The following is a 23,692-nucleotide window of genomic DNA, read 5'->3' on the forward strand; positions in this document are numbered from 1 at the left end:
CCCGGCGCTCCCCTGGCCCGCCCGCGCCCAGCCGGCCCTTCCACCCCGGGGACACCCAGGCGCCTGGCTCAGCAGGACCCCTCCCCTCACGGCCGACACCCCGGCGTGCCCTGCCCTGCCCTCTGCCCGGCGCTGCCCCGACCCTGCTCCCAGCAAGAAGGAACAGCACACAAAGAACAAGGGAGGCCAAAACGTTTAAGTTATTAAATCAAATATACAGAGTGATTCATTTAATATGTACATATTTACAAAAATGCACTTTCACGAGGAGGGTGGCCGGGGCCCGCGGGTGGGCAGCGCCTGGCACCCACGGCGGACGCTGGCGGGTGCGGGGGGGTCTGTGAAGGCACTTGTCATGAGCTTCGGTGCTGCTGCCGTCCCGGGAGGGAGAACCGCGCGGGCGGGAAGGGCACTTCTGAAAGCACAGTGGACAGATCTCTGGAGCGGGCGCTCCGGGCAGGAAGCGAGGACGGCGGCCGGACGGGACCGGCCAGCAGGAGCGGGGCTCTGCCCGCCGCCTCGGGCCATGCCGGTGGCCTCAAGCCCCTCGACAACCGCGGGTGCCACCACAGCCGCAGGCCACGCCGGCGACCACGCCACAGCCACACCCAGGGCCGCGCCGACCACCACAGGGTCCCACCTACAGCCACGGGTCCCACGGACAGCCTCGGGCCACGCTGTCGGCCACAGGTCTCACCAACTCTGTGGCCGGGAGCCATAGAGAAACCCAAGTGAGGAATAAGAAGGAAGATTCTGTAAACAGTGCACAACCTCTGGTAACAAACGTTATACATTTGGTGAGAACACAGACACCCTTGCTCTTTCCTGCCACGCGGCAAGTGCGACGCACGGAAACTTTACAAAAATAGCGACTATCCGAGAATACTCCATTGTTTTCCGCCTGACAGTTATTGAATAATTTATACAAGGTTAAAGAAATGTAGAAAATAAACATTTTTTTTGTTTTTGGTGTTTTTTACACAAAATAAAGAAACTATGCACACGGCCTCGGCCGCCAGGCCCGGCGGGTGATGCAGCGCCCGGCGAGGGCTCCAGGTCCCGGCGGCGGTGGCCCTACTCCTTGCCGGCGTAGCGGGCGTCGTGGGCACTCCTGACCGCACGGTTGTCCACTTTGGGGCCCGAGGCCCAGCGCGCTGGCCTCCCTGGCGGGTGGCTGGGGTCTTTGGTGAATCTGTGCGGCAGGAACTTCTCCGCCTCCAGGGAGTCCTCCTCGCCGCGGCACAGATCCTCGTCCTCCTCGTCCCCGCCGCCCGCGTGGCTGGCCGGCCCGGGCAGCGCCTCGTCCGCCCTGCGTGGGGGCGGCGTGAAGTTCTTGCACTGGTAGAGCACGTCCTTGTGGCCCCCGCCGCCTCCCGGGCCGCCTGGCCGCTCGATGGGGTTGCGGATGGGGTTGAGCGGGGCCCACTGGTTGTTGGCGCTCTCCTCCCGCGGCAGCCGGCTCCTCTCCCGCTCTTTCCTGCGCTTGCGTGTCCACCACACGCAGATGACCACGCACGCCAGCCACAGCACGCTGAAGGTGCCGCACAGCACGGGCACCAGCAGACCTGACGGGGCCAGTGGGGGCTGCTCGGGCGCCGGCCACACGCCTGGCCACACCCGCAGGCCCCGGCTTGTGGGGAGGGTCCCAGGCAGGGGCCGGGGTGTCCCTGCCCCCCAGCGGGCCAGCACATCGCAGCCCCGGGCCGGGTGGCCCGCCCTTGGGACCACGCCTGACCCCAGGGTCCCACAGGGGCTCCCAGGCGCCCACTCACCCGTGGAGGAGCCGCCCACGACGACCGTCTCCACCTTGACCTCGGTGACGGCCAGCAGCAGCGAGCTGTTGCCTCGCTGGGTGATGGCGGCCACGATGGCGTGGGCCGCATCCTGGATCAGGCTGCCGTCCGGCAGGTCCCACGCCGGGCTGAAGGACTGCGGCAAAGGGCAGCGCTGCGGCCGGCCGGAGGAGCCGTGGCCCCACCGGCGCACGGCCAGGCGCGTGGCAGAGCCCAGGGTCCCAGGGCATCTCCCGAGGGTCTGGGGCTTCCCCACTGGGCGGTTCAGGGCAGGCGGGTGCGGCCGGCCCCTGCCTTCCCACTGCCCCTGGTCCCCCCGCAGTCAGCCCCCAGCCCCGAGACCACCCAATACCACCCCCAGAGCCGCAGCCACCCGGGGATGGCACGACCCCACTGGCGCCCCTCTCCCCGCCCCCTCCCTTGGGGCTGCCCCGCCACCCAGAGCCATCAACGCCCAGGCCCCTTGCCACCGCGTCAGTGCCACCCCTGCGCCCGCCACGGTGCTGTGGCCACATCACTGCTCTGCACCCACTGCCACCTGCGCCCCCGCCTGCCGTGTCCTTCCCGGGCCAAACCGAGACATGCTCCAGAACGTTCCTGCCCTGCGCTCCTTGCCCACCCCAGCCACCCCCAGCGGTCACGTCTGACACCCACCGGGGGCCCACAGCAGGCCCTGGGCTGCCCCTAGGATGCCACAGACCCAGACCGACTGCCCCCGGGGACACACTGGGCCGGGCCCTGCCACCGACAGCCCTGCCTGTCCCTGCTGCTGCCAGGCCCGGGCCCCGTGCTCTCCACCCCTCGACTGCAGCTCCACTGCTCTGAGCCCAGGTCCCAGGCGGGGGCTAAGCCCCACAGACCCATCCTCAGCCACGACCTCGGGGGGCCCCCTCACATGCCCCGCCCTTGGGGACCCGCCAACTGCACCGTCGCCACCCACCCAGGGCCGGCCACGCTTCCTCCCGGCAGCTGCCTCTGCGCCCAACTGCCGCTGTCACCCAGGGGCTGCCACGCCCCGGGGACCCCCGCCCAGAGCCCCATCCTCCACAGCTTCACACGCCAGACAGGGACCAGGGCTGAGGGGTCCACGCTGCTCCGGGAGTCGGCACTTGCCAGCTGCTACCCGCTGCCCCGGGCGTGTGCCCAGCCTGAGCCGGCTCTGCCCGGACCTGTCCCACAGAGCCCCATCCGGCCCCCCCACGACGCCCCGGACACCACGGCGCCCCCACGAGCTCCCCGCGGCCCCTCACCTGAGACCCTCCCTCTCCCCGCAGCCCGCCCTGCGCTGGCCGGGGCTGCACCCGGCATCCCACCCGACACGCCGAGCTGCCCAGGTGGGTGCCTGTGGGTCCCTCTGCTCCGTCCTCCCGCCCGGCTGACCTCTCCATGTCTGTGCCAGTCCCGGGCCCCAGCTCGGGCAGGGGGGCACCCTCGGCCGGGGAGCCACCCAGCGGCCGGAGCGGGGCGGGGCCCGGGCCACCAGGCTGCCACTCCCACCCCCACCTGCACTCACCACGGCCACCTCCACAGCGCTGGCGCCCAAGGACGCGCGGTCACAGAGCAGCACGAGCAGGCGGTCCCGGGCCACGGACCTCGTGGCTGGCAGGGAGCGGATCCCGGAGCAGATGGCGCCCACGGTGGTGCCCTGGGCAGAGACGGCAGCACCGAGGCCTGAGGCCGCGCTGCTCGGGCAGCAGGAACCTCTCCAGGCCCACACCAGGGGGCGGGGCAGGGACACTGAGGCCCCCAGCCTGTCCCCACACCAGGATGCAGCCCGGAGCCAGGGCGGGGTGGGCCCAGGACGACAGACCCAGCCCACCCCAGGGCGGAAGTGGCTGCACCCGCAGGGGCGGATTTTGTCTGGTTCTGAGCCCCCTCCCCCGGCCAGACAGGGTCACCTCAGCCCCAGGCACCCAGAGGACAAGCGTGGGACCACGGCCAGAGCACAGCTGCCTGCAGAGCTGCAGGCCAAGACCCAGGGCGGGGGGCACGGCAGCGCCAGCCAAGGCCGCACAGACGGCCCCGGCCCTGCCCCCGCAGCCCCCCTCCCCGCGCATGGGGCCCAAGGCTCCCCCCACCTGACCCCACGTGGCCACTCCCCCCAACCGAGAGTGGCTCTCCTGGGTCAGCCACAGCCTCCCCGACCCCAGCGCTGAGCCACAGCCAGGGAGGCCACCGAGACACAGAGGCCAGCGTCTGGCCGCTGCCGCCACTCACCTGGGGCACTTGGTCTCGGTTGAAGCGCAACGTGAGGCGGGCGCAGTTGTTGTCCAGGTGGCCGGAGCGCGGCAGGCAGGGGGTGCCGGGTGGCAGGGGCTCCTCAGCGCCACACTCCCCCCAGGCCTCGCAGGGTGGCTGCAGGCACTGGCCCGGGGCCTTCTCCCGGCACCGCTGCCCCAGGGGGCACTGGGCACTCAGGGCATCGGGCTGGCTATCCAGCAGACAGGGCTTCCACCCGCACCACACCTGGGCACGTACAGACAGGCGAGGACCACGGACGGGCACAGGCACCACGTGGGAGACAGACACCGCCGGGGTCAGCGAGCCCCAGGCCCTGCCTGCCCGGCCACCCGAGGCTCCAGGGAGGCCGGCCCAACTCAACGCTGCAGCAGGTGGGGCTGGGTGGGACCCAGGCCGAGCCTCAGTTTCCCCAGTTGTACGAGGGGTGGGGGCGGTTGTGCTCCCTCCTCCCACCATGTCCCTCGGAGGTGAATGGACACAGCTCCCAGCCCACCCCGCCCCAGCACAGTGAGCTCCGGGACCACGGGCGTGGGGTCAGCGTGATGCCAGACTCCGCGGGGTGTTTTGCGGGTGCCCCCAGCCCCCACCTTGCTGCAGTCCCGGCGGCCATCCAGGCAGCGGCAGCTGTTGCAGTCCTCCACCCACGAGCTCCCGTGCGGGAACGGGGCGCCCTGGGACCAGCAGGACCTCCCGAACCCAATCACTGTGGGAAGAAGAGGCTCGAGGGTTGGCAGGGGCTTCCCTTGCCCGGCACGGCCCCCGCCCAGAGCCGTCACACGCGCCTACCTTCCTGGCACCGAGGGCCGGCCCTGCCCGGTGGGCAGCTGCAGCGGTAGCCATTGATCTCGTCCACACATGTGGCCCCGTAGGCGCAGGGCGAGGACTGGCACTCGTCGATGTCTGCGGGGAGGGTCTCAGCTCAGCAGCCACGAGGCAGGCGCAGCCCCGGCACGGGGGCCAGGACGGGGCGTGGGGCCAGGCGCAGCTGGAGCACACCTCTGGCCACCCGCCCGCCGGCCGAGCCCCGCCTGCATGCAGCAGTGGGCTGAGGGAGGCTGGGCCGCGGCCCAGGTCAGGCTGCACACGCCGGCCGGTGGCCCCATCCTCGTCCTCCCGTGGCCCCAGACTGGCCCTTCGGGGCTCCACTTCACCAGGGGGGCAGGGTGCGCCCCAGGAACCCGACACAACAGACACGTGGGGAAAGGGAGGCTCAGAGAGGCTGGACAACGTGACCATGCTGCCTCTCAAGGGCCGTGGACTTTGATGTCCCCAAGTCCCGACCCCGGGGCTGGGCTGGAGGGGCTCCCAGGGCAGAGGCCCCGGCCCCACGTGCCTGCCCGGCCGGCCCCACCACTCACTGATGCGGCAGTCGGGACCCGCGAAGCCAGGCGCACACTCGCAGCGGAACCAGTTGACACCGTCAACACAGATGCCACCGTTGTAGCTGTGGGGAAGGTGACGTCAGGGGCGTCAGGCGGGCCCCACCCACGGCAGCCAAGCCCCCCGCCGCCAGCCCCGGCACTCACCAAGGCAGAGGGTTGCAGTCGTTGGTGTCTGCATTGGGGAGAGAAGCAGGCGGTGGGCACGGCAGCCACCGGCCCACCCGGCACCAGGCCTGAGCCCAGACTGCGGGCCAGGCTGACCCCGCACAGCCCCCGCCGGCTGGCGTGGCGGGCTGAGGGGCCGGGGAGGGTCGGGGAGGTTTCGGGAGCCTGGGCAGGGTCACCAAGGAGGGTTCTGGGGGCGCCTATAGTTGGGGGGTGGGGACTGCGTCTCAGCAGAACCTGGGCCTCGGCAGGTGCTCGCGGGTGGGGGCTGGGAGAGTGGGGGGAGGGCGCGCCCTGCGGAGGGGGAGCCTGGAGGGGCCCCTCCCTGGGGGCCTGGGGGTTGGCATGGACTTGGGTGGATAGGGCAGTCGGGGGCAGGGCAGGGGAGCAGGGTGAAGTGGGCCTAACTCGTGGCTGCCCCATCCCGCCCCGCCCGCACCCCCCGGCCCCCGGGCTCACTGTGCGTGCAGGTGCGGCCCTCCCAGCCGTCCCGGCAGATGCAGGAGAAGGAGTCCCCGCTGCCCACGCAGGTGCCCCCGTTCAGGCAGGGGTTGGGCAGGCAGCTGCTGTTCTTGGCTGCGAGGCGGGAGGGGGGCGGCCTGCTCGTCCGGCTCTGGGCGGCCCCGGGTCTCCCCCCACGCCCCGGCCCAGACAGGGCGGACGGACCCAGGAGCCCGGCGTGGCCCTCCACCAAGCCCCCCGCCAGGAGCCCGGCGTGGCCCTCCACCAAGCCCCCCGCCCAGCTCGCCCCGGGGCGCGGGCTGCCCACCGATGGCGCAGGTGCCGCCCTCCCAGCCAGGGGGGCAGGCGCAGCGGAAGGTGTCGCCGCTGTCGTAGCAGGTGCCGCCGTTGCTGCAGGTGTAGGCGTCACACTGGAACTCGCCTGTGGGCACACGCGTCTCTCAGCAGGCGGGCCCCAGACCGCAGGGTCCCGCGGGCAGCGCCCCGAGGCCGGGCCCACGGCACTCACGTGAGTGGCAGGTCTTGCCCTTCCAACCGTCGTCACAGGCGCAGTAGAAGTCGTTGACCAGGTCGTAGCAGCGGCCGCGGCTGTGGCAGGGATCGGGAAGGCAGTCGTTGGGATCTGGGGGCGAGGACGCCGGTCAGCGGGGGGGTCACCGGCGCGCAGGGAGGGCTTCCCGGGGGCGGAGGCACCAGAGCTGGGCCAGGGAGGGGGGCCGGGAAGGAGCCCCAGGTAGCAGCAGCCAGGCCAGGTGCGGGACGGGCCTCCAGGCCAGCGACCCACCCCCAGGTGGTTGGAGACACAGGAGCTGGGGGGGTGCGGCACAGGCCCTGGGTGGGGCGTGGGGGCGGGCGCCGGCCCACTCACTGGTGTCGCAGAGCTCGCCCTCCCAGCCGCTGGGGCAGAAGCAGCGGAAGGCGTCCACCTCGTCGATGCAGGTGCCGCCGTTGCGGCAGGGCTGGCCCAGGCAGTCGTCGATGTCTGCGGGGCGAAGGCCGTGAGCCCGGGTCCCCCGGCCAGCCCGGCCCCGGCCTGGCCCACTGTCCCCGGCCACTCACTCTCATGGCAGTACGTGCCGGTGAAGCCGCTGTCACAGACGCAGGAGAAGTTGCCCCCGGGCTGGCTGACGCAGTGGCCGTGGGGGCCACACACGCTGGACGGTGACACGCCGGGCACCCTGGGCCCCGCCTCGGACCCGCAGCCGTCGATCACTGTGGCGGCAGCGGCGGGAGTCAGGCCTGCCCCGCCCGGGCCTCCGCCCCACCCCCGGCCGTGCCCCGCACCTCTGCAGGCCCCGCCTGGGCACGGCTCCCGCGGCACAGAGCAGTTCTTGCCGCCGAAGTCATCGGGGCAGGCGCAGTAGTAGTCGCCCGCCAGGCTGTAGCAGTGGGCGCCGTTCTGGCAGGGGCTCGGCCGGCACAAGTCCACGTAGACCTGCAGGGTGGGGGCGTCTCAGAGTGCGGCCCAGACGGAGGCAGGTCCCTGCGAGGCTCCAAGGCCGGACTCCGGCTCAGCCGGCACCCACACCCCTCGGCCCTGGGCCGGGCAGTGCCTCCCGGGCCTGAGGCCGCCACCCGCCCGAGACCGTGCAGGTCCTGTCTGCTGGATGGGCACACCTGTGGGCCACCAGGCCACCCCTGCCCTCACCTTTACAGCAGCCGAGGCTCCTCGGTCCCCGGTGGGTGGCACCCAGCCTCAGCCCCCCAGCTGGCAGGACGGCCAGCTCCTGAGCCCCCACACTGCCACCCTCAGAGCCAAGACTGCGGATCCTTCCAGAGACAGCCCCTGCCACCCTCCCTGGACCCTGCCCTGGCTCCAAGGGGCCCGCCGGGCAGGGGGCCCACCCTCGGCACACAGGACAGGACGGTGCGGCCAGGTGGCAGGGAGGCGGGGCTGGAGGGAGGCAGGCAGGGGTGCGCCCCCCGCCCTGCCCTGCGGCCCTCTTTCAGGTGGCCTGTGGACCCCGCCCTGTCAGAGCCACCTGCCTTCCAGTCCCCAAGGGAGTGGACAGACAGGAGCCCGACGCTGTGACCCCGTGAGCCCTCAGGCCCGCCCAGCCAGGCGCCCAGGACTCTGGGGACAACACCCCCCGCAGCGCCCGCCGGTCACTCGGGCAGGGCGGCCATGGCACGGGCCTCACCTCGCAGAGCAGCCCAGACAAGCCCTTGGGGCAGTGGCAGCGGAAGCCGTCGGCCAGGTCCTCGCAGAGGCCGCCGCCGCGGCAGGGGCTGCTGGCGCACTCGTCTAGCTCCCACTCGCAGTGCCGGCCTCCGAAGCCCCGTGGGCACACGCACTGGTACCCGTTCACCAGGTCCTGGTGCGAGGGGGGCGAGCCTCACGCAGACGCCCTTGGCCTCTCCCGCCCCGCCCGCCCCTCCCGGGCCCCCCTCACCTTGCAGGTGCCGCCGTGCTGACACTGCCCGCGACAGTCGTTGATGTCTGGGGGCAAGGAGCAGGGTCAGGGTGGGGGTCCTGCGCGGGCCCAGCCCCGCCCGCCTGCGGCCCGCCCGCCCGTACTGACTGATGTGGCAGTTGGCGCCCTTCCAGCCCGGGATGCAATCACAGTAATAGCCGCCAATCAGGTTTTTGCAAGAAAAAGCGTTAAGGCACGGCCTCCCTTCGCACTCATTGGCGTCTGTGGACGAGACAAGGGGCGCCGTGGGGCCAGGCCCCGCCGCCCGCTCACCGTGCCTGGCGCCGCAGCCCCGCAGCCCCGCAGCAGCCGCCACACGCACAGCGCAGCCCATGCAGCCCGCGTGGCCGGCGGCCCTTACCCAGCTGGCAGGTGGCCCCCACCCACTGCTCGGGGCAGATGCACTCAAAGCCGTCCACCTGGTCCACACAGGTGCCGCCGGCCGCACACGGGTTCGAGGCACACTCGTCGATGTCTGCAGACGACAGAGAGGAGACGTGGTCCACGCAGGGGGGTGGCGCCGCGTGGCTGGGTGTTCCTGCCCACGCCCCCCTCCAGGATGCCCACAGCCGCGGGGGGACTCGACCGCCCCACCCCGCTCCCAGGCCGCCTGACACCAGCTGGACCCCCGGACTCGGGCACGGCACGCACCGATGGCACAGGTGGGCCCGCTCCAGCCGGACGGGCAGTGACACTCAAAGCCGGACGGCACCTCGTGGCAGGAGCCCCCGTTGGCACACGGGTTGGAGGCACAGGCGTGCTCGGCTGCAGAACCAGAGTGGGGGGTGGGCGGCGGCCCGGCGCTCCTCCCCAAGCCTGCCAGGCCCCAGAGCCAGGGAGGGGGCGCCCACCGCACGCCCCCGCCCCGGGAGCCGTCCCAGCCGCGGCCCCCCGACGTACCGCGCTCGCAGTTCTTGCCCAGGTAGCCGTCCGGGCAGGCGCAGCGGTACTGGCCAGGCTCGGCGTTGGTGCAGGTGCCCCCGTTGGCGCAGGGCTGGTGGCTGCCACAGTAGTTCAGGTCTGGGGGCAGGGCGGGTGCTCAGGGGCTGGCCCGCGCCCGTGTCCCACCTGCCCTCCCTACGATGGCCGAGCTTTGGGCCCGGCCTCTGTCCCGCCGCCCCCCAGCTACCTTTGTCACACAGCAGGCCACCCCAGTTGGTCTCACAGTTGCACTGCCAGGGCACCACACAGCTGCCGTGCACGCAGCCGGGGTACGGGACACACTCGTCACAGAACCTCCCCTGCCAGCCATAGCTGCACCTGGGGAGGACGGGGGAGCGTGAGGCCCAGCAAGGCGGCCAGGACGCAGGCGCAGAGTCACGCGGGCCGCCCCCGGGGCCAGCGGCCTCGGGCCTTTGAACTGGAGCGGCCCAGAGCCAGGCCGGGGTCACAGCCCCACCGGCCAGCCCCACTGTCACGGGCATTCCCGGCCGCTGGCTGCAGACGGTCAGCCCCAGCTGTCCCGTCACTCCTCCCTGAGCTATTTTGGGACTCACCCCTGAGCTGGGCCCCGAGAGCAGGCGCCGGGAAAAGGAAGGCCCTGCCGGGACCCCTGCAGGGAGGAGAACGCCAGCTCAGCCCGGCCAGGTGCTGCCAGGGCCGGGCAGGAGTCTCTGCCCTCAGCAGAGCCCCACGGAAAGGGCCCAGCTCCCGGATGGGGACGCCAGGGGCCACAGGCTGCCCCGGGTCAGCCCTGCTTGAGCCGGGACTCGGGGCACTTCCTGACCCAGAGGAGCTCCGGATACACGCAGCAGCATGGCCACGACCCCACGGCCTGGCCCTGCCCACGCTGTCGGCCGGGTCCCCTCCGTGGGGGCCTCCGGGAGGTGGGCAGGCCGCCTGGGCATGGGCCTGGCCTGACCCAAAGGCACTGCCCTCAGGGCAGACACCCAGGGCCCAGCGGGCTGCCCTGCAGGGCCGGGACGGGACTCCCAAGGGCCCCTCCCTAGAACGCTCAGGTCCTTCGGGATGGGAATGACGTCCAGGCCACGTCACTTCCACACCGGCACCCGACACGGGAATTTATTTTTGTAAAAGGAAAGAGCCACGGCCCTTCCTGAGCCGCCCCCGAGCCACGCAGCCAGCACGGAAGGGACCGAAGGGACATCAGCCCAGCTCAGCCGAGTGGCAGCGGGAAACTGAGGCTGCGGACAGCGTGGCCCCGGCGTCCAGCCCAGCACGCACAGCGAGGGCCTCACATCCCTGCCCAGAATCCTCCCTCCAGGTGACAGACGGGGACCGGGGTGGGGCTGTGGCTGTGGCATGCCTCGGTTCACCGCCAGAGAGCGCCGCGGCCAGGCTCAGAGCCCAGACCTGGCAGGTCGCAGGCTGCGCTCTCACCCGGGCGGAGCCCACGCCAGCCCCCACCTTCCCGCTTCCCCGGCCAGCTCCAGGCCCGGGAGGCAGCGGCAGGAAGACAGGCCCATCTCCGCAGCATCCGGTGGGGGGGTCCCGCGCTGAAACCTGAGCCCTGAGCTGCCGGCGACAGCTGGGCCTCTCCCACAAGGCCGGAGCCGTGGGTGGGGTCACCCACGGCCCCCGCCAACCCGGCCGGCCGGGACTGCTGCCCGCATCTTCCTGCACGGCCCACGCCGGCGGGCCGCTCTCTTCCACCTCCCTCCAGCCTGGGTGGGGTCACTCGGGCCGCCCGGCCCCTGGCCACCCGGGGACACCGGCACGGCCTTCGGCGTGCAGCACACAGGGCCAGGCGGGGATGGGCTCACACCCGGGGACCTGCGTCCCCAGAACCCCACGCTCAGGCCGCCTGACACAGGGAAGGGCAGGGCTGCGGGAGCCGGCATCCAGGCTGCCCCCTGCGAGAAACCAGCCCCCCCCCCCCCCCCCCCCGACGGGGCCCCTGCCGGGCTGCCCGCCGCCACGAGGCCGCTCAGCCTGTCTACAATCCCAGCGTGCACAAGTGACCGGCGGGAGAGCCCCGCCCTGCTCCACCGCCTCCTTGCCCCCAGGTCAGCCAGGGCCGCCCCTCACACCACCTTCCGGGCCTGGCTCCAGGGGGGCCCGCCACCCCCAGCCTGGCGCCCGAGTCAGCCGGCTCCCAAACTCCGAGCCTCCTCTCCAAACTCAGCACTGCGTGACCTGGGGGACGTCACCTAACCCCTGTCTCAGCATCCTTGCCTGAACCCGTACGTGGAGACAAACCCACTCCTCAGAGGGGTTTGGTGGCCCAAGGGTGGCACGAGGGCAGCCACCGCCCCACTGCTGTCTCCCCACCCACTCGCAGCCCCTCGAGGGCCCCCACCACACCAGCCACCTGCTCCCAGGGCGGCCTCCCTGCACCCTGCCCCGCCCACTCGCACGCCGTCAGCCCCCAGCTCGCACCCCTCGCCTGCTCCAACCCTGCCTGGCCCCTCCGGCCTCCCGGCCACGCAGCAAGGCTCCCCACCCTCTGGCCTAGCCCACCCCCCAACGCCCTGGCCAAGGCCACCAGCGATGGCCGATGGCCGCTAAGGCTTGCAGGACTTCGCCAGCTTCCTGCCATCCCCAGCCTTAACCTGCGAGAGGCTGGGACACCCCGGGCCTCCTCTCCCTCTTCCCGCAGCCTCTGGGCTTTGCACACCCCGAGTGCCACAGGCCACCGCTGCTCTCAGACATCACTCCAGCATCACCCGCCTCCCCTCTGCCCTGCCCGCCTCTCCTGGGCCACCCCCACCTGTTGTGACACTCGTGCTCTGCAGCTTAAGGTCCCTCCTGACCCCAAGCTCTTCCTCTCCCGCTGTATCAGACCCATTCACAAATGCCTGGGCTTTGCCCCAGGGCATCTGAAGGGCTCACCCCCTTCCAGCCCTCCCCACTCTGCATCCCCGCATCCGCCTTCTCCTCACGGCCTGTCGCCCCCCCACCCCACAGCGGCCGACGCAGTTCCTGCTCCCCAGTGCCGGCTCCAAACCCGCCAGCGGCCAGCGCATCCTGTCCTCAGCCCCACAGGCCTCCCGCTGGCTCGCCTGCCACGGCCGTGTCATCTAGCTGCCCTCCCATCCCTTCCTCGCTGTCCTCGAGGGGCTACCGCCGTCAGACACACCCCACACGCAGGACACGCCTCCCCTGCATGGACCGTAAGCTCCACGAGAGCAGGGCCAACCTTGCGTGTGCACTCTACGGAGTGACAGGGGACGTGGGGGCAGAGCAGGGCCGGCGGCCACACTCACCTGCACTCCCCGGGCAGGCTGCATCCCCCGTGGAGCAGGTTACACCCTTGCTTGCACACGGCTGTGGACAGAGCACAGGAGGGCACCGCTGCAGCCAGCCCAGGCCCCGCCCCTGCGCGAGGCCGCGTGGCCCCGCCCCTGTGTGAGGTCCGCGTGGCCCCGCCCCGCCCCGCGTGGCCCCGCACCTTCCTTGCACTCTTTGCCCATCCAGCCGTCCATGCAGGCCTTGTTGCCGTACTGGTCGCAGGTATAGTGGCCGAAGAAGTCATTGCGGGGCCGGCAGAACTTGTTGCAGGTGGCGCTGTAGTAGTTCTCGTCGCAGCGGACCCGGATCTGCAGCTCCAGGTGGGCCACGTGGCCACTGAAGTGCAGGCTCTTCCAGCGGTCCTCGGGGTTGATCATGCCGGCGTGCGACACCCGCTCGATCAGCCGCTCCTCTTGGGGAGGCAGTGGAGTCAGCACAGGCTGGAGAGACCAGCCCGGCCGGGGCGAGTGGGCGGCGGGGCCAGGACGGTGGGGACGCCGGCCGGGCCCCGCCCCCGCCCCCAGGCCCTGCACTCCCGCTCCCACCCACACGCAGAGGGGCAGGGAGGGCCCTGCGTCCCCACGCGGCGCAGGAGAGGCTCAGCTGTTCTGCCCCCTGTCCTGCACTGTGACTGGCACCTGCCTCCTCCCAGACCCCGACACAGGCACGGACTCAGGGACCCGGCATCCGTCGGAGCCCAGGATGGGGTCTCGCTCTGCCACATCATCATGGCTCACGGCAGCCTCCAACTCCAGGGCTCGAGCATCCTCCTGCCCCGGCCTCCCGCGCAGCTGGGACTGCGGGCGAGCACCACCACGCCCAGCTAATCTTTCTATTTTTCGGAGAGACGGGGTCTCACTACATCCCCCAGGCGGGTCTGGGACTCCGGGCTCAAGCGATCCTCTTGCCTCGGCCTCCCAAAGTGCTGGGATTACAGGCGTGAGCCCCTGGGGAAGGAGGTGTCCCAGCTGGTGACGCTGGGTACAGTCCGTGACACCAATCCCTGCACGTCTGGACAAGTTTGGAATTTTCCACAATAAAAGGTTAACGACTACCAGACCTCCTGTCTCCCACCTCGTCAGGCAAAGGCCCGGGCTGCCCCCTCGCTGCCCCCGTCCCAGCAGGGCCCATCAGGCCCAGGCTGTTAAGGGCCCCGATGGCCTCCTGAGGCGCTCAGCCTGCCTGTGCCACTGCCACCTCCTCCCAGGGACACCCTGGCCCTGAGCTGCCCGGGGTTCCCCTCCCCCCATAATCCCTACCCTGAAAGTGGCCATCTCGCCGGCCACCAGGGCCACCTGACGCTGCTGTCTCACCATGTCCCACCCGTCAGCCAATCCTGCGCCTCCACCTCCTCTGAGAGCACCCAGAGCTCGCAGCCCTGCAGGCTGTCCCGCTCCACCGGTCTCCTCCTGGCCCTACGGTCCACCGGCCGCGTGGCAGCCTGAGCCTCCCGCTCCGGGGGAGCTAGCACCCCCACCCCTCGGCACGGCAAGCTCACTCTGCCTCAAGCCTTTGCACAGGCTGCCCCTCTGCCCTCCACGGGAAGGCTCTCCGCCTCACTACACGGGCCCTCCACACTGCCACACGGGCAGCCGCCAGGCCCCTGGTTTCAAGACAGATGGGCAGAGAGGAGGCCATGAAGCCAGAGAGCCACTAGAGACTACCCCACTCCACTATGTCACTCACACAGGCCCCCAGAGAACATGCCCAACAGGAGGACAACATGGATGAAACCAGGACTGTGGAGACAGACAATGCACACACAGCTCTGCAAGTCATAAACATGGCAGAGCTTCCTGGCAGCCAGAGCAAAAAGGGAAACAGCACATGAAAATCCTTGGGATAGAGAAAGGCTTTATCCTCCGCAGGCAAAGGACCAAGACCCTGGCTACACACACCCCTAGGGCGAGGGGAGCCAGCCTCCCAATGCTCTCGGGGGACCACGTGGCCTGGGGCTTACTCACCATTTGGGGTGGTGTCATTGTCCCAGTCCCAGGCCTCCACGACGAGAGTGAAGGAGCGCTGCGGACACGGAAGGGGCTGGTCAGGTGCCCGGGGCCCCCACCTGCCCGGGGCCCCCACCTGCCCGGGGCCCCCACCTGCCCGAGGCCCCCACCTGCCCGGGGCCCCCACCTGCCCGGGGCCCCCACCTGCCCACCACTGCGCTGGGGGGGGGCCCAGCGCTCCCCTCCGCCCCCAGGCCTGCTGGGCATGGTGTCTCCTCCCCAGCAGGGCCCCCCCGTAGCACCCTCCCCCATCCTCAGGCCAGGTCTCCTCCGCAGACTCCACGATGACCCAGCTGGAAGGACAGGGACCGCCCCCTACCACGGCACAGGCTCGGGGGTTTAGGGGCTTGGGGGCTCCCCTCACTGGCTCCCCGGGCCCCACGCCCAGCCTGCCCCGAGCCGGGAAGTGACTCGGGCAGAGGAGTGGGCAGAGGCTGGAGTGGCCACGGACAGGGGTCCAGCGGGTGGCCCAGGGCCAGTTTTGAGTGGCAACACCCCTCGGTGCCTCACTGGGGGGTGACACACGGTAGCGAACGTGGGGTCCTGCTACAAGCCCACCCAAGGGGGACGACGCCCTGTGGCCCTGCCAGGCGTGCCCCCACCAGGAGCAGGGGTGCGCAAGCACCTACCGAGAGGCCCCGTTCGTAGCAGGCACGTGGTAAACGGGCGGACCCCCCCACCCCAGAACAGGAGCAGGAGGGGCCCTGCCGCACGCACGGGGAAACTGAGGCCCCAAAAGCCCCGGGGACTGCCCGGCACGGTCTCAGCCCGTGGCTGCCTTTCCCCTCCAGCACATCTGTCCTCGCGCCCCAGTCCCCGCGATGGGGTGATGCTGCCAGCTGCCACCGAGCAACACAGGGCCCGCCCCTGCCAGGAGCCACCCCGAGCCCCCGGGAGCAGCCCACGGAGCCCTTGTCGCCCAGAGCAAGCGTTCAGACGGGAAGGACTCCCGGCACACACCGGGGACCGCGCCTCTGCCCTCGCTGCCCAGCATCGGGCACCCCTGCAGCCACGGCCGTTCAGCAGCCCACTGCCCAGGGACCCCCCAGCCTCCGAGAACACGCTGACCACCCCCGCCCCCGGCCCTGCATCCACCGGCCTGCGGGGCAGGGTGGGCCTGAGCCCCAGGCCTGCTGGGCGCCTGCCGAGAGCACACGGCACCAGGAGCATCTGCGCGGCTGTCGTCCGGCCCCACGGCCTGGCTGTGCTGAGGACAAGCACGTGTCCCCACTGAGGCCTCGGGTCCCCACCCCGGGCCGTCCCCAGCCTCACTCGCCCAGCCCAGGCCAGGCCCTGGCCCTCCCAGTACTTCCCAGCAGGCCGTGCCCCACCGCCCAGCCCCTCCCCTGCCCACCCTGCAGCCTGTCACACCCAGCTCGCGCACAGCCTGGGCACCCTCTCCCGGTCCCCCAGCCATGCCTCCAGCTGCGAGCGTGGCCACCTCAGGCCCACGACACTCACCCACCCTGGCTTTGCTCGTGGCCAGGCCTGCACTGGAGACCCTCCCCTGGGCACTGCCTCCCAGACATGCCGGGGACGGCCACAGGACCTCACCTCCACCTTGGCGCATGGGCGGGACGCGGGAGCCATCCCAACCCTCTTCTAGAACCCTCCCTGGCCACACGGGGCTATCGCCGGGCCCTCAATCCCAGCGCTCAGTCTCCCTTAAACTCAGCTCCCCACACCCGCCACAGCCCTCCCGCGGCCCCTGCCCTCCTCCCAGCCGCCCCCCAGCACGCCGGCCCGTCCACCTAGAAGGCCACCCCGGCCGCGTCCTCCCTAGCTCCTGGGGACAGCAGGCGCACCCAGCTCCTCCCTGGCTTCGCCTGTTTGCTTGCTCACACGTGGCGTGGGGGTGACGGCCTGCCAGCTGGGGGCTCAGGGGACACGGTGGGGCGGAGACGCCAGGGCAGGCCTCGGAGGGTGACCCAGACCGCAGAGTGACCGTTCCACGCCGGGCACACACGGCACGTGGCACAGAGTGGGGTCATGCTGTGCAGGGCCAGGCCCTGGCACACTTCGTCACTGATGCCAGCCAGACACTGGCTACCGGGGTCTGCATAAGGTCTGGGACCACCAGGGCTTCAACAATGGACAGGAACCGGCAGGAGCAGGGAGCTGGCGGTGGGCCCAGGGCGCGAGGGCGAGGCCAGGCTGGCCTGAGACCCCCATGAGGGGGCAAGCCCACCGGCCAGGGCAGGCAGAGGAAAGCCCAGGCCCGGGCTCTGGGATGCACAGGGAGCTCCTCCTGGCTCCCAGGAAACCCCACACCAGCCGCGCGGGTAGGATTACCGCCACCTTCGCCTGAGCCCAGGGCTCTGGTTACCGGCTCCCAGGGGGACATGCGCTCGCCCGCGAGGGCCCCACCGCCCGCCAGCTGGGGTCCCTACACCTGGACGGCAGGAAGTCATCCAGGGAGAACCTGAGCTGGCCGCGGTGGCACCTGCCGGCCCTCCCAGCTCCTGGCCCTCTCCTTCCGCAGCCCGGCCCCCAGGACTCAGTTTCCTACCCTGTGGACAGCGCTCTGTTGTCCCTGTCCTGCCTGCCTGGTGGGCCGTGGTCTGGGACAGGGCTCTGCCGACCCCAACCCTGCACAGCAGCATGGACAACGGGCCTGGGCTGGCGGGCGGGGGTGCCATGCCCTTCTAGGGCTGGGGCTGGGGCGTGTGGGGCCATGGGGACTGGGGCAGGTCAGAGACCACCCCCCCCAGGCTCCTTGGCAAGCAGGGAGAGGAGCTGCTCCCTCCTCCCGGGCCAGCCCCGCTGCCCAGCCCCTGGACGCCCCCTGGACGCCCACTGGCAGGGGAGGCTTTCCTGCCTGAGGGCCCAGCCAGCCTCGCCTGACCCACCCCCACTGCACAAGCAGAACCGCGGACTGCACCTCCTCACCCTCCGCCTGCCTCCTCCCGGCCCAGACAGGGCGCAGGCAGCAGCTCGGAGATGAGCAAAAGGCAGACAAGGGGCCAGATGTGCCACCTCTTGGCCCAGGGCACCCCGCATCCCAGGCACCCCGCATGCAGGGCACCCTGGGTCAAGTGCACCCCATGTCCCAGGCACCCCAGGCCAGCGCTGCCCCCAGCCTGCTGTCCGGGCCGGGGCTCCAGCCTGGTTTCTTCCCCTGAGCATCCTGCAGCCACCGCCCCCTGCGGAGCCCAGCGCTTGGTACGGGCGCCAGGAGCTCTAAGCACAGATACGTTTCCTGAAACCTGAGCTTCTGAGAGGCCCAGGCCTCCGCCGCCATTGTCACCCGAGGGGGAGGGGGAGGGGTGATCCCCCCCACAGGACTCCAGGCCCCAGGGCCACAGCAGGAGACCACAGGCCCAACCCACAGGGAACCCAGTGGCAGCTCCACACCAGAGACCAGCCGGGGCCCTGGCCTGGTGCATCCACCCAGCCCCTGGGTGCAGGGGCCCCAACAGTGAACAGGGTGGTGGCCAAGGGTCTCTAAGCATCTCCTCACACTGAGCTGGGATCATGCACCAAAGCCCAGGTACAGCTGGTCCCAGTCACGCCCCGCCCAGGCCTGGGGACAGGGACCCTGCTCAGGCCTGAAGTCTGGGGACAGGGACCCTGCTCAGGCCTGGGGTCCAGGGACAAAGACCACACTCAGGTCTGAGGTGTGGGGGACAGGGACCCTGCTCAGACCCACATTCTGGGGACAGAGACCCCACTCAGACCCACATTCCGGGGACAGAGAGCCTGCTCAGGCCTGGGGTCTGGGGACAGGGACCGCAGTTCTCCTGGGGTCAGGGGGCTGGGGACCCTAGCTGGCACCTGGGATTACAGAGACCCTTGTCTCCCCACCACAACCTCCGACTCAGGCCCTGTCCTGGCTCCCCAGAGACCCCCATTGGCTCAGCCCATAGAGCCAAGACCCCACAGAGCTGGCTGAGAGGGCCCCCAAGAGCCACGACGCCCTCCGGCCCCCGCTGCAGACCCTAGCACGCTGCAGCCACGCTCTGCCACCCCCGTAACCCTCCACTGGCCAAGGGCAGCCCTCCCGGCCTCCTGGGAGCCACTCTGCCAGGCAGCGGAAGTCCCCACGCCAAAGATGTGAGCAGGACTCCTGGCGCGTAAGGCAGGCAGCCGGCACGGAGCAAGGCAGAGACTGCCCTGAGTCCCCAGACAGAAAGACGTGGGCAGAGCGGGGCGGTGGGCCCCAGTGTGCAGAGGGGAGGCTTGGGGTGGGGAGGAGGCCGGGGCCACCCCAGCCCCAGCCCCAAGCTCAGGAGGAAGCAGAGGGGCCTTGCACCTCACACCTGGCAAGGGCAGCTCCGGGGACCCCAGGCACAGACCCCTGCCAAGCCCCATGGCGGCTGGATGGCTGTGTCCACACCCCGCCAGACACCCGACTGGCACTCACAGCCCTGATGGGCCCGCAGAGCCCCGCCGGCTTCCCGCCCCCCCTTGGTGGGGCAGCCCTGCCCTGCCCCCCTGCCCCCTGCCCGCATGCTGGACAGCCCATGGGGAGGGGCGAGGAGGGGCAAAGAGGCCCTGTAAAAATGTGCCACCCCACCCACGTCACAGGTGAGGAAAGCCAGGCCCTAGAACCTCCTGGCAGCCCTGGACCTCAGGGGTCCTGAGCTGTCAGACACAGGGCCCACCCCAGGCCACCTCTGCACCTGCAGGGCCCCGCCCACCCCACCTCTCCCCACCACCCCACCTCTCCCCACAAGCCCAGATCCGTGTGGGGACCATGTTCCGTGCACAACTCCCTCCGGAGCCCGGCACGCACATGCCAGGAACACGTGTGCCCCCGAGGCCCGTGGCTGGGCTCCTCGGCTCCTGGACACCAGGAGGGGGACCAGCTAGGCCGGGCTCTGGCTGCACAGTCGCGGCCAACTGCTGCCCACCTGCTACTCCCCCAGCCAGCAGGGGCCCCCTCAGCCTGCTACCCACCCGGCCCTGGAGGAAGCCCCCTGCGTCCCCAGCCGAGGGCCCCACGCCTCTCCGAACCCTCCAGGGCCACCTGCTACACCCCCCGCACAGTCGCACTGGCACACGCGTGTGGGCGAACACAGCCTCCGACCTGCCGGCTACAGGCCAGGCACCAGGGCGACACTGACCTCCCAGGGGGCATCTGGGGTGGGGCCGGGAGCGGGGGCACCCGCTGGCAGGTGGTCTCCACCTCTCCACATCCAGACCCTGGGCACCCGCTCAGGGAGGCTGAGGCTGAGACCAACACACAACGGGACCCACAGATCACAGACAGCACAAAGACCCCGGCCCCCTGAAACCAGGTCAGGGTGCAGAGAGCCGCCTGGGTCACCTGCAGAGGCCGGGGCGGGAAGGTCATTCACGGGTCAGGGGTGGAAGAGGTCCACGCAGAGCCCAGACTGTCTCATCCTCCTCCCACAAGGCCCTCCTCGCACCCCTGCTCCAGGGAGCCAGGAGTCCCCGCTGGCCCTAGGGAGGTCCCCACCCCACCCTCCCAGCTGAAGCCACCCCCTCATTCCCCAGAGCGGCCGGAGACGGGAGAGGCCCTGCTTTCCCCAGTCGCAGCCAAGCGCAGGCTCCAAACGCGCCCCAGCTCACGGGACGGAGCTCGACTTGCAGCAAGCTGGGGCAGTGTGGCCGCGGGGCCGCCACCGACAGAGCGGAAATACCAGGGCGCTGGCATCACTGCGCCAGGTCCGTGCCCGCAGCCAGGCCGCACAGCAGAAGAGAAAGACCAGGTCTGCCCCCCAAACACACGGATACCCCCACGGTCCCAGCCCCCCACCCAGGACAGGCTCCGGGGGCATTTGAGAGGATGGGCTTCGAGCAAGCGGGAGGGACAGAAGTGGCCCCAGGGAAGGCAGGGGCCTGCCTTGGCCCGTCCCACACCCGGCGGCCCGTGGGGCACAGAGCCACGGGCGACGCGCTGGCCGCACATTCCTCCAAGGCCTCCCTGCCCCCACGCCCACTGCTGCCAACTCGAGCAGAAAACACATCCTCAGGTAGCGATTTGGAGCTTGCTGGCTGGGGCCCAAGTGCAGATGACAGGCTGCGGGCCCTGCTCAGACCTGCCCGCCACACCGCCGTGGGGTGAGGGGCTGGGCTCATCCCAACTGCTCCCCACGCCTAGGCTGCCTTTGCCACCTCCGGGACACAGTCCCCACCCTGAGGCCCCGCGGTCAAGGGATACCCAGCCGGGCGCTCGAGGGCAGGGGTACAGCCAGAAGGGCCCGGCCTGCTTCCCTCAACAGACGGGCGCTCAGGAAAGGGCGCAGATGGGGGAAGAAGCAAGGCCGCCCTGCCAGGCTGAGCAGGGTGAGGCCTAGACCCGGCCCAGCCTCCCACAGGGCAGGCCCTGCTGGTCCAAACTCGGCCAGGCCCGGCCCCAGGTCCAGTCTCTTTCAGGACCAGGGTGCCAGGTGGACACACTCCTGTGCCTCTCACTGGCTGAGAAGGACAGGCCCCGGGGTCACTGCCTGGCATCCTGCTTCCTCTGCCCACTAATCACAGGCCTGAAAGGACACGGCGCCAGCCCCCATGCTCCCCCAGGCCCACCTGGCTGCCCGGCCTGTTCCTCCTCGCCCCTCCCCCCAACTCCAGGCCAGCAGCACAGCCACCACCTAGGCAGGTGAGGACCCTGAAGCCCAGGGCCATGCCCTGCTTCCAGAAGCAGTCAGCTCCCTCCCTGCCTGAGCCAGGCCTCCCACACCGCCAGGGCCGCCACAGGGATGACGCCTGTCTGCCACCGAGGCTGACCACACTCCCACCAGCGTGCCCAGGCCTGGGCTCCTGCCAGACTGGCCATGCCCAAGGGAGACCAGAGACCCCCGACTGAGCTTCCAGCCCTCCAAAAAACCAACCAACGGGACAATGCCACGGAGGGTCACAGCGCCAGAGACCCACCCTTTCCTCTGCTGGGGGATTTCGCGCCAGCAGCAGGGGCTTCCACGACACTCAAGCGTTAGGCCCCCTCCCCCGAGCCCAGGTCCCCCGGCTCCCGCCCTTGCCCTCGGGCATCCAGGAAACTTCGGCGGGCACAGGCTGGCCGCGGGCCCGGGCGGCTCCGCCGGGGCCTGCCCCGGACCAGCCCCAGCACGCGCGGCGCACATGCCTCCGCGGCCCGCCCGGCCCGGCGCCGCCCCCCCGCCTCCCCACCCGACAGACACGCGCAGGGCGACGCAGGCACACGCCGCGGCCGCCGCCCCACCCCCGCCGCGACCCCGCGCCCCGCGCCCCCCGCGCGCGCACGTGGCCGGGCGCGGACCGGGCCGCAGGGCACGCGCCCTGGGCTGCCCGACGCGCGGCGCCCCCTGCCGGCCCCGCCCGTCTGGGCGCGCGGCCCGCACGCCAGGCCCGGCCGCAGGTGCGGAGCGCGGCGGGCAGCCGCGGGGCAGGCGCGGGGCGCGGGGGAGGGGAGGGCTGGGGCGCGGGGGAGGGGCGCACGTACCGGCCAGGCGAACTGGAAGGGGATGACGACGAGGCCCGGGTTCTGGTCGCCGCCAGCCCGGGCCCGCGCCCGCGCTCGGTCCCCCGCAGCGCCCGCCGGCGGCAGGTAGAAGGAGTTGCCGCCCAGCACGGGCGTGGCGCCGTGGCCGTAGCTGCAGGGCCCCGTGGGCGTCACCTTGGCCTGGTACTCCTTAAGGCACACGCGCACGTACGTGTCGCACTCGTCGTGGCCGCAGCCCCCCGCGCGCGTCGTCTGGCCGTCGCCGTCACAGCAGGCGCCGCTCAGCAGCTCCCCGTTCGCGTTCCGCAGCGCGCTCAGCTGCAGCTCGAAATAGCCCATGGGCCGCGCCGCCTAAAAATAAGGCAGCGGAGAGCCGAGGGAGGTGCGGGCCGGGGTCGGGGCCGGGCGCCCGGGGTGGGGACGGGGCCAGGGTCGGGGGCCGGGCGCCCGGGGTGGGACACGGGCCCGCCACCCCGCCCCCACCCAGCCGCGCCCGCCCCGAGCCCCCGCCGCGGCGCGCAGCCTCGAGGGCTCCCGAGCGGCCGCGGCCGCAGGCGGTGCCCGCCCGGCCCCGAGGGGCCGCCCGCTGCGCCCAGTCCGCACCCCCGCCGCCGCCGCGGCGCCCGCTCACCTGCACCCAGAGCGCCAGCAGCAGCAGCAGCCGCCCGGCCGGGCGCCCCCGGCCCCGCGCGCGCATCGCCGCCCGACCCCGCCCGCCGGCCCCGCCGCCGCCGCCGCCGCCCGCGCCCGGCTCCGGGCCGCCGCCGGCCCCCCAGCGCCCGCCCGCCCGCCCTCCGAGCGCCGGCGGCGGCAGCGGCAGCGGCAGCGGCGGCGGCGGCGGCGCGGGCGGGGTCGGGCGCAGCGCCGCGGGCCTCGGCGGCGGGCGGCGGCGGCGGCGGCTCCGGCTCGCTGGCGGCGGCTCCGGCGGCCCGGCCCGGCTCCCACCCGGCGGCGGCGGCGGCGGCGGTGGGTCCCGGCTCGGCTCTGCGCGCCCGCGCTCCAGCCCCGCAGCCAACAAGTTCGGGACGAGACTGACAGCTCGCTCGCCCATTCGTCACCCGCGCACCTGCATATGCATGAGGGGGCGGGCCGCGCTGCGGGGTGGGGCCGCGCCCGGGCGCCCCGCTTTAAAGGCGGCCGAGGGCGCCGCCTGGCAGCGTAGGACCGGCGCGCCCCGCGGGACCGCGGCCGGGGTTGGGCAGGGGCTGCGCCGTAGCGCCCCCTCCCGCGTCCCCGCCGGCGTCGGCAGCAGACTGGGCGCCCCCGAGGTCGCCGCCGCGGTCCCTCCCGTCAACGCGCCACCGCCGCGCTGCGCGCCGTCCCAGCGGAGACGCCGCCGCGGCACAAGCGCAGCTCCGGGGCCATCGCGGGACCGGCCCCCGCGTCCCGGCGACTCCCCCGCTCCGGCCGGCTGCAGGGGGCGCTGCTCCCCGCCTGTGACCCGGCCTCGGCTCTCCGCGGCGCGCCGGTCGCGCGGCCAGTCAGCAAGTGCAGGGCGGCGCTGGCGCGGAGGTCGCCAGGCCATACCCTCGAGGAACGCCCAGGACACAGGTCCGGGCTTGGGGTGCAGGGCCGGGAACCAGGGGGACAAAGGCCGCCAGTGCACGTCCTGAGGGCTGCCTTGGTCGCCAAGTGCCCAAGCCCACCCTCTGCA

General features: G+C 71.8%; 1 protein-coding gene across 2 annotated transcripts; it reads right to left on the minus strand.

The window, feature by feature from the left end:
- Positions 1–347: 347 nt before the first annotated feature.
- Positions 348–22,735, minus strand: JAG2 (jagged canonical Notch ligand 2). Of its 2 annotated transcripts, XM_069465332.1 has the most exons (26): positions 22,670–22,735; positions 22,039–22,389; positions 14,613–14,670; positions 12,809–13,060; positions 12,624–12,684; positions 9,587–9,717; positions 9,358–9,477; positions 9,109–9,222; positions 8,819–8,932; positions 8,566–8,679; positions 8,437–8,483; positions 8,185–8,358; positions 7,328–7,478; positions 7,103–7,255; positions 6,912–7,025; positions 6,552–6,665; positions 6,351–6,464; positions 6,041–6,157; positions 5,561–5,588; positions 5,393–5,478; positions 4,821–4,934; positions 4,622–4,737; positions 4,011–4,259; positions 3,307–3,438; positions 1,773–1,929; positions 348–1,565 (listed from the first exon to the last, which is right to left on the minus strand). In XM_069465332.1, the coding sequence occupies exons 1-26, from the start codon at positions 22,733–22,735 to the stop codon at positions 1,075–1,077; spliced, it is 3,738 nt and encodes a 1,245-aa protein (XP_069321433.1). In that variant the 3' UTR covers positions 348–1,074. The 2 variants fall into 2 exon arrangements, with proteins under 2 accessions (XP_069321433.1, XP_069321434.1); XM_069465333.1 differs by lacking the exon at positions 8,566–8,679.
- Between the last annotated feature and the right edge of the window lie 957 nt (positions 22,736–23,692).

The sequence above is a fragment of the Eulemur rufifrons genome, chromosome 2, assembly GCF_041146395.1.
Source record: "Eulemur rufifrons isolate Redbay chromosome 2, OSU_ERuf_1, whole genome shotgun sequence".
In the NCBI taxonomy this organism is placed as follows: Eukaryota; Metazoa; Chordata; class Mammalia; order Primates; family Lemuridae; genus Eulemur; species Eulemur rufifrons.

Coding starts and splice junctions, on each gene's coding strand:
- JAG2 (XM_069465332.1), bottom strand. CDS start 22,735: ATGCGCGCGCGGGGCCGGGGGCGCCCGGCCGGGCGGCTGCTGCTGCTG. Junction 7,256..7,327: donor CCCAGGCGGGGCCTGCAGAG/GTGCGGGGCACG, acceptor CTGCCGCCACAG/TGATCGACGGCTGCGGGTCC. Junction 4,935..5,392: donor GGGTCCCGACTGCCGCATCA/GTGAGTGGTGGG, acceptor CCCTCCCCGCAG/ACATCGACGAGTGCCAGTCC.